Source organism: Gossypium hirsutum, chromosome A04, assembly GCF_007990345.1.
Source record: "Gossypium hirsutum isolate 1008001.06 chromosome A04, Gossypium_hirsutum_v2.1, whole genome shotgun sequence".
Taxonomy (NCBI): Eukaryota; Viridiplantae; Streptophyta; class Magnoliopsida; order Malvales; family Malvaceae; genus Gossypium; species Gossypium hirsutum.
The window spans coordinates 89,032,900-89,041,435 of NC_053427.1; the positions used below are offsets into that span (position 1 = coordinate 89,032,900).

At 35.5% G+C, this 8,536-nt stretch overlaps 2 protein-coding genes across 2 annotated transcripts; both read left to right on the forward strand.

Moving 5' to 3' along the window:
* The first annotated feature begins 940 nt into the window (after positions 1–940).
* Positions 941–5,254, forward strand: LOC107934912 (probable protein S-acyltransferase 22). Its single transcript, XM_016867435.2, is given in 10 exon segments — positions 941–1,495; positions 1,584–1,697; positions 2,254–2,658; positions 2,842–2,910; positions 3,007–3,078; positions 3,458–3,586; positions 3,671–3,751; positions 3,850–4,038; positions 4,140–4,420; positions 4,422–5,254. Coding segments are annotated over 10 exon segments (1,860 nt in total). The 5' UTR covers positions 941–1,453; the 3' UTR covers positions 4,900–5,254.
* A 921-nt stretch (positions 5,255–6,175) lies between these two features.
* On the forward strand, positions 6,176–8,536 carry LOC107934925 (26S proteasome non-ATPase regulatory subunit 11 homolog; the record flags this gene model as incomplete). The annotated part of the gene is given in 2 exon segments (XM_041111807.1): positions 6,176–6,373; positions 7,930–8,536. A coding segment is annotated over 1 exon segment (170 nt), but the record flags the coding sequence as incomplete, so codon positions are not given.

The window sequence follows — 8,536 nt, forward strand, 5'->3', positions numbered from 1 at the left end:
AATAATTATATTTATTTCATATAAAACAAATGGATGTATTTATTTCATTAAATTTGTGTATAATTAAATCAAAATTTTATATGTATAAATGTACCAAAACAAAGCTCATGTATAAATTTAAGATTTGTCCCATCAATATTATTGATTGAACTTTAAATTTCAAATTAAACAAAATCGAGAGATTAAATTTTAAAAGTACGAAAAATATAGGGATTGATGGCAAAATTAAAGTTTAAAGTATAACAGGGACCCTTGTATTAAGAGTCAGGTTGTATTTTACCTTATTTACTACAAAAATTGACAAATTAATATCTATATATTAGATCAAAGAGTAAATTAATATTTTTATTAAAAAATTAATTAATTTTTACTGTTAAAAACTGATCTTTATACGTTAGCATAAGATATATGTGTGTATCTATTTAGTTATTATGTCAACTATGTTAATTTTTAATAATAAAAATAAATAAAAAAATTAAAAAAATATTAATTTACTATTTTTTAAATAAAAAAATATAATATGAATACTAATACAAATATCTCCATGTTACTTGTACCAGAAGAAACCATGCATTTAACGGCATCAGGTAAAGACAGGTACATGAGTCGTTTCTACAGAAGAACCCTCATTTCTAGTCAAAACACAATAAATATTGAGTGGGTCATATTTTTTTTTTCTTTTGGGGTTAATTGCATCACAAAAAAGAACCAATAACAATTTCAATTGATAAAACTTTGTTTATGGGATATTTGGGTTTTGTGTTTTGTTGGTGTTAATCTTTACATTTTTTTTTTTGGTATTTAAAGTGGGAAGGGATTTTAATGGCTTTTAATGCAATGAGTAAATGTGTTTGCGACCTTGGGGGACCAAATTTTGAAAGACAAATGGTTGGTGAAAGCAATTACAAAAAGTGGAAACCAAACAAGTGTCTGTTGCATTGGGCCTGTGACACATGATTTGCCGCAGTGAAAAAGGTCATGGCAGAAACAAATTAATAAAATAAAATATAAAATTAAAGTAAAAGTTGGGTTGGACTTTGGACTTGAATGGTAAATTTAATAAGTTTATAGTCATAGAAAAGATAAACCAGATTTCATTTCCCACTCTTTGTTTCTCCTTGTTTTTGCTTAGAAAACAAAGGAAACCCCCGAAAAAGACCAGACTAGCCATTGTTTTTCTTTTTTCCTCTGTAGGGCTATGATTAAGTGAAGCTCTTCGTCAACTTCATTATTGTTGTAGTGAAAAAAAAAGAAACAAAACATGGGTAATGTTGCTTTTGTTTGGTTAGTGATCCAGTGAAAATGGGTTATCCTTTTTTTTCCTGGAAAATGAGGGAAAGTGTGAGAAAATAAGAATAAAGTGGGAAAAAGAAAGGAATACCCAGATTTTTCTTTTCCTGTTTCATACACTTTCTTTCTTGTTCTTTCTGGGACTAAAGCATTTGAAGAGGAAATGAGGAAGCATGGATGGCAGCTTCCTTCTCATCCACTTCAGGTAACTTTTTTTTTATGTAAAAAATCGAGCTTTTTTTTGTTTTAATTCGGGGTATTGAGTAAAGTTTTCATTTTTGTTGTTTGTGAAGGTGGTGGCTGTTGCTGTGTTCTTGGCACTTGGATTTGCTTTCTATGTGTTCTTTGCTCCTTTTGTTGGGAAGAAAATGTTTCAATATATTGTGATGGGAATCTATACCCCTCTTGTAAGCCATTTCAAACAAATTTCCTTTTTTTTTTGGTACATAATTTTAGTAACATCTTTGAGATCTATGTTTTGTTTGTTTCTTTTGATTCATCTGTTTGGTGTTTTTCTCTTCGTGTCGTTTTTTTTTTCAATCAACATGTCACCTCAGTTGATAAAGCAAAATATGTTGCTTGTCTTTTAGCTACTGTTTCCTTTGATTCTGTACTAGAATTTCAAATTTTTGTACATCAAGATTGTTAATTTATCACTTGATTTGGTTGAAGATTGTACATTTAAACTTCGTTTAAGGATTAGGAGATGACAGTTCCTGGTATGCGGTTTAGTCTCGGGTTTGTTCTTTTAGGATAAAGTAGGTTTAAGTTATTTGTGTTGATTGAACAAGTTTAAGAACAATTGGACTTGAGTTTCAAAATGCAGTTGATTTAACACCGGAGAAGGTTCTTTGTTTTGCTACTAGAATCTCGGTTTTTTGGGGTTCTATTGATATCGGAATCTGTTAGGGGAAGTGTGTGTTTATTACATGGAAGTATCAGTAACAATGTTTTTCATTTTAGATTACTTGTTGCTTTGGCCTATATATTTGGTGTGCGGCGGCAGATCCTGCAGATCCTGGAGTTTTTAAGTCTAAAAAGTATCTTATAATTCCTGAAAGCGGAAAGTATTCTGGACCAAAAGACTGTAAATTAGGTGGAGGTTCAGCTACAACCTTGCATGATGATAATGATGCTTTGGTTGGAGGAAAAACTGCAGAAAAGGACACAGCAGCAACTGATGAAACCTTGAAAGACGGTGCTGTTGAACTTGAGGGAAACGATGGTTCAATGAAGCAGTCTTCTTGTTTGCTATGGATTTTCTCTCCTTGTGCTGTTATTTGCAAATGCTGTGGCTCGAATGAAGAATCTTCCGAGCAACAGATGAGTGAAGATGGAATGTTCTATTGCAGTTTGTGTGAAGTTGAGGTACGGATCCCTTTGGTGCCTTTAAAGTTTGATTGTTTGTTCTTCTCTTCAATGAGATGATTATTACATTATGATCTCAGGACTTAGGAGGGGAAAAAGTAGCTCCACCGTCCATGCTTGTCTTGCATTCTTTTTATGCTATTGCCATTCGTTTTGTTGTCATAAGTACTTTATTCCTGGCAGGTTTTCAAATACAGTAAGCACTGCCGAGTCTGTGACAAATGTGTCAACCATTTCGATCATCACTGCAGGGTACTGCATGATCTTCATTCATTGAATACTTTATCTCGGTTCTTCATCAGAAACTCTACTAATACTTATTTTATTCCCTCGGTTTCTTTTCTGTAGTGGCTAAACAATTGTATAGGCAAAAGGAACTACCGACAATTTTTCACTCTCATGGTGTCGGCTATTCTATTGGTAAGCTCGGCCTCCATCTTCCCGTCGTCATATTACATCATGTAATACCACATGTTCATTTGCGATCCCAATTTCCTTTCGAGCCAACCTCTTCCTTACATGCATCTCCGACCCTGATCTACGAGAACAATAACACGAGGCTTCTTGTTCCATGATTCAATTTGTACCTTACAATTAGCCTCTATTATTGTGTTCTTTTATCTTTCATTCTTTCTACCAAATGCCAAATTCACTTCACGAGATCACTGCCATGTTTGCACAATTGCCAGACACGAAGAGAACCGAGAGTAAGCCTTTTTTATTTTTCTAGTCATTTTCATTTTAATTGAATATTGACAGGTATGTACTTGGTTTGTCCACCTTGGGCTTGAGATTGCAGCTTATTCTACAATGGTCAACCGGAATCCTCGTACTTATCTGCTGTTTCGTTGACCGGAAGCAGTTTTCTTTGGATATTTCAACGAAGTTAGGAAGCAGTTTCTCTTTGGTTCCGTTCATTATTGTGGTTGTAAGTATTCATGTTAATCCTCATTTTCCCCCCCGGCATCGAAACAAATCCGTTACTTACTAGTGTAGTTTTTTATGTCCGCAGGCATTGTGCACAATTTTGGCTATGGTAGCGACGTTACCGCTTGCACAGCTATTCTTCTTTCACATTCTACTCATAAAAAAGGTAAGGCTACAATTAGTAAAATCCCAAGGAGTGTTAGAGGGTAAAGAAATAACGAAAAAGCTTGTTTGTTATTTTGGTGATTTCTGAATATGCCTCAGGGAATCAGCACATACGATTATATAATAGCTTTACGGGAGCAAGAGCAAGAGCTACAAGGTGTCGGTGGCCAACAGAGTCCACAAATGTCCCCTGCCAGCTCGCTTACTGGATTAAGTAGTGCTAGTTCGTTTTCTACTTTCCACCGGGGTGCATGGTGTACACCCCCACGCTTGTTCCTCGAAGATCAGGTATTTTTTACGAAACCTACCTCAAATTGTTCATCATACAATGATCCTACTTTTTGTTGAATCACTGAAACTGAGCTGTTTTTTTTTGTAATTGATGTTAGTTTGACGTTGTTCCTCCTGATACCGGATCTGTAAGTTCGTTCGGGAAAAAAATGGTCCGGGAGGAACCGATTAAGAAGAAGAATCCAGGTGCAGTTAAGATCAGTCCGTGGACATTGGCACGGTTAAATGCGGAACATGTTTCAAAAGCCGCTGCTGAAGCAAGGAAAAAGTCCAAAATCCTGCAGCCCGTTGTGAGACGTGATGCCCCATTTGGGTTAGAAGGGGATAATAGCTTTGGCAGCAGTGGCCGACGAATGTTCCCAAGACTGAGAGCTAAGCGTGCGTCTACCCGCAGACCTACCCATGGAGTCCATAATGAACATTTCGTCTAAACCTGCTGATAAAGGTTTCACTGACACATCAAGTAGCTTGGCACCACTTCAACTAGAAGCGCGGAGTGCTTTCCAAACGAGCCGAGCAATGTCGAGTTCAGTTGGGGTTGTTACCTCTTCTCCAGAGAGTAGTTTAGATTCACCAGATATTCATCCATTTCGGGTCTCCTCATCAGGAGCCGAAGAATCAAGACATCGAACAGGTTTACCTCCTTTCAATATGGCTGGTCAAAAGGGATTTCCATTGTCGAGATCCGCTAGTGATGGTTATGAAGCATCCGGTGGGGAAGATAGTGATCGAGTTCCATCAAGAATTGTTCATAGACCAACAAACTGGAACAACATTCTCTTTTCTGAACAGACCGAGAGGGTTGTTAAACTCAAAACACCATCTTCGTCCGGTCCGGTTAACGGTAGAATGCTGTGACACATTCCGAATTTGATTTTTCGGTTTATTCTTTAATTTATGGTCCTAAGAACTCTCAAGTGCCTAGTGGACTGTCGTTCAATTCTTTGAATTTCGGAAGAGGTGTTTGACTGCTGTAGAGTCACGGCTGTAGAGTCTGGTATCCGCCAGGGGCAATGCTGTAAGTGTCATCGAAGAGTCGGTCATTTGGCATTCGGGATGACGAAAAAGGAAGGTTTTTTTGGTTTGTACTAGGTATAATACTCCATTGTACTTGTTGGTTTTGGAGTGAAAAGTGATTCCTCCATGGACATTTTGTTGAACATTTCTTGAGTTTCTAAAAAAAAAAGAAAGAAGAAAAATGTGAAAATTTTAATATGTTGTCACCGGTGCTGTATCAGTTATTTACATCATCCTTGCATTTAAGTAAAAGATGTCCCTGGTGGTGCTATATCCCAACGCCGCCTCAGGAGGTGGCTTCAATAACTCAATAGAATCGAATTGAACTCAACCCTAAATCTCATCTAATGATGAGTCCGATTTTTATTGATCTGAACTTATCACGTCAAATAAATAGTCCAACTTTTGAATGAATTTATTTTAAATGACTTGATATCTAATTTAACTCTCATGAATGAATAATATGTTCTTTTTTGGTTTCTAATCAATCGGTTGGAGCGAGCCCAATGATTAGTACTCTGTGCTCTCTATAAGTTATTTAATAATATGTTTTATTTTGTTTATTAAGGAATAAAAACTGGGGTTAGATCAGTTGATCCCTCTCGACAACTTGATTTAGTTTATATATTAAATGTTAGTTCAGATCTAACGTAAAGAATACTTAAAATATATAGATCAAATTTTAAACATATATATATTAAACTTGTTCATGAGTCGAATTTTTCGAATCTAATTTGATCATAACTTGATATCTAATTCGAACAAAGATTTTTTGACTTTGAGCTAGTTCAATCCGAATACAAATTAAATAATATTAAAATCTTTAAAGGCTTAAATACAAATTTAACCTTCAAACTATACCTCTTCTTTCACTTTATATTTAACTTTTTTGGTCAAACATTGTAATTAAACTATTAATTTTGTCTTATTTACTGCAAATCATGATACCAGTCAATAAAATTGCGACACTTCGTGCTTTCTTTTTATCTCGTACACTCTTGGAGTAAAATGAGAAGAAATTATAGTTTAGGAAAATTTAAGTACTTAAGTGGAAAAAATAATATAGTTTAGGGCTAATTTTGGAATTAAGCATTGTTTAAATAGTGAAATGTTGAAGTTGGCTGAGACACGGGCCGAAGCCGATCAACATATGTAAGCCCAAAACTCTGTAAGGCAAAATTTGAAATCCATCGTCTCTGAAGTTTTCTTGCTGCATAAGTCTATCGTCCCTAAAAGGGCACACGTTTCTGAGTTAAGCAGTGAAGTGTTTGATTGACGAACGGATCGATTCGACTATTTTCTTCTCTGGTTGAAGGTACGATTTTCTTTATTTTTTACTTTTTTTTTCACTTTAATGTTTAGGATTTGGTTTTTCTTGATTTTACGATTTGTTTCTTTTTTGGTTTCCATCAGATTCATGATATTTCTGCTAATTCTCTTTAACTATCGAAAATTTGTTTGCTATTTAGCTCATTTTATGATATTTTATTTGAAATTTTCTTCTGTTGTTCTATTTTGGTCTTTTGATATTCCACTTTGTTACCTCGTATCTTCGTGGTTTCCCGCTCCGCTATCGGATCTTCATCCTACTTTGTTTCAAGGTTTTCTGGTGTCGAATCCGTCCAAACCCTAAATAAGTAAAAGTAATATTATATTTCCTTTAATTAAATCCGGCGAATGTGGAAGCATGTTGATTAGATATCACATAGCTTCATAAGTTTCTGCTGGTTAGCTTCTATGGTTCTCAGTGAGTATTAATTTTCCCTTTGGACCATATCATATGGTGGCTATTGCTGTGTAGTTGGGTTTAAATTGTATTGATAATAGATAACGAGGGAAATGTTTTGTTTAGGAATGAAAATGCCACTAGAGTAAACTATAGAGCTTATGCACTGTTCCTGATTTGAAGATCTTAAAATTTGATTGTTAGAACATGCAGCATAAAGTGAAGTAACGAGTACATCACTGTTTACTCATATATTCTCTCAATCTGAGGGACATCAACAAATAAGTGAAGTGTCGGGGGTGATTTAACCGGGTCTTCTAATTTGTTTCACCTCCATTCTTTAGGGAAACAAACTCACTTGTTCCAATATAGGGAATATCAACCGAGAAATATCAACTCCTTTTTTCTTTGAATACAGTGTTATGAGGCTTAGCACTTTGTTTACCGTTTTAGCCAGAAATAAAAATGTTGAATAGCTAATTACTGGAATTTCAATTAACATCATATTCACATTTAGAAGTGATTATGACTTCTAGATTTTCACCCTTTGATTGAAAGTTGTAGAAGTTCAAATATATCATTAGCGCTTGGATTTAATCTTTACATGGCTGTTTCTTCTGTGAGAAACTATATTGACATTCCATAGTTGTTTGAGGTTTATTGAAGTGGAACTCGACTTGTATGTGAGAGCAGGAGATAGTTATTGTTCTTTTGCAACACGTTGATACATATAGTCCAAGGAGTTGCTATTCTGTGCTGTTTTCTTGTGTATATCTGACATATTTTTATGTATATTGTCAAAACATTTCTGGAGACCGAACAATAAAGTGTTTTTGTTTCAAAATTTTTGGATGAATGGTTATATGGCCTAGAAAGTTGCAGTTAGCTTTGTGAGAATGTTTGCGGTTTTGTAAAAAAAATGAGCTGTGTGATGATGTTTAGCTTTTGTTTGAGTGATGAAATAACGCAAAAAGTTGATTTTAAAAAGCCATTGACTTTTGCAATCTTTGAGTTGGTTCAAGTGCAATCCATTTGCCAAAGTAGCTGGTAACTTCTAGGGTTGATTTCCCTTTGTGTCTCTTTGTAATGAAATTTAATTGTTTATGCAAGTTTATCTATGTGAAATTTAATTGTTGATTTTGCAGGATTTGGAATTTTTAAGTATTTACAATGTCTTCATCATACCTCCCTGCAACCACTGATTCAATTGCTCAGGCTCTAGAAGCCGAAACACCATCTGAAGCCATATCAATCCTTTATCGTGTACTAGAAAATCCTTCATCCGCTCCTGATGCTCTGCGGATTAAAGAGCAGGCCATAACGAATCTCTCTGATCTTCTTAGTCAAGAGAACCAAGCAGAGGAGCTTAGAAGTTTTCTGACTCAATTGAGGCCCTTTTTTGTATTAATTCCCAAGGCAAAAACTGCTAAAATTGTCCATAGGTATAATCGACGATGTAGCTAAAATACCAGGAACCTCGGATCTGCAGATTTCTCTTTGCAAAGAAGTGGTGCAGTGGACTCGTGCTGAGAAGCGAACTTTCCTTCGCCAACGAGTTGAAGCAAAGCTTGCAGCTCTTTTGATGGAGAACAAGGAGTATCCTGAAGCACTGAATCTCCTTTCTGGCTTAATCAAGGAGGTTAGAAGGTTGGATGACAAGCTGCTTCTCGTTGACATAAACTTGTTGGAGAGTAAGCTTCATTTCTCTCTCCGAAACCTCCCTAAAGCCAAGGCATCTCTAACCGCTGCAAG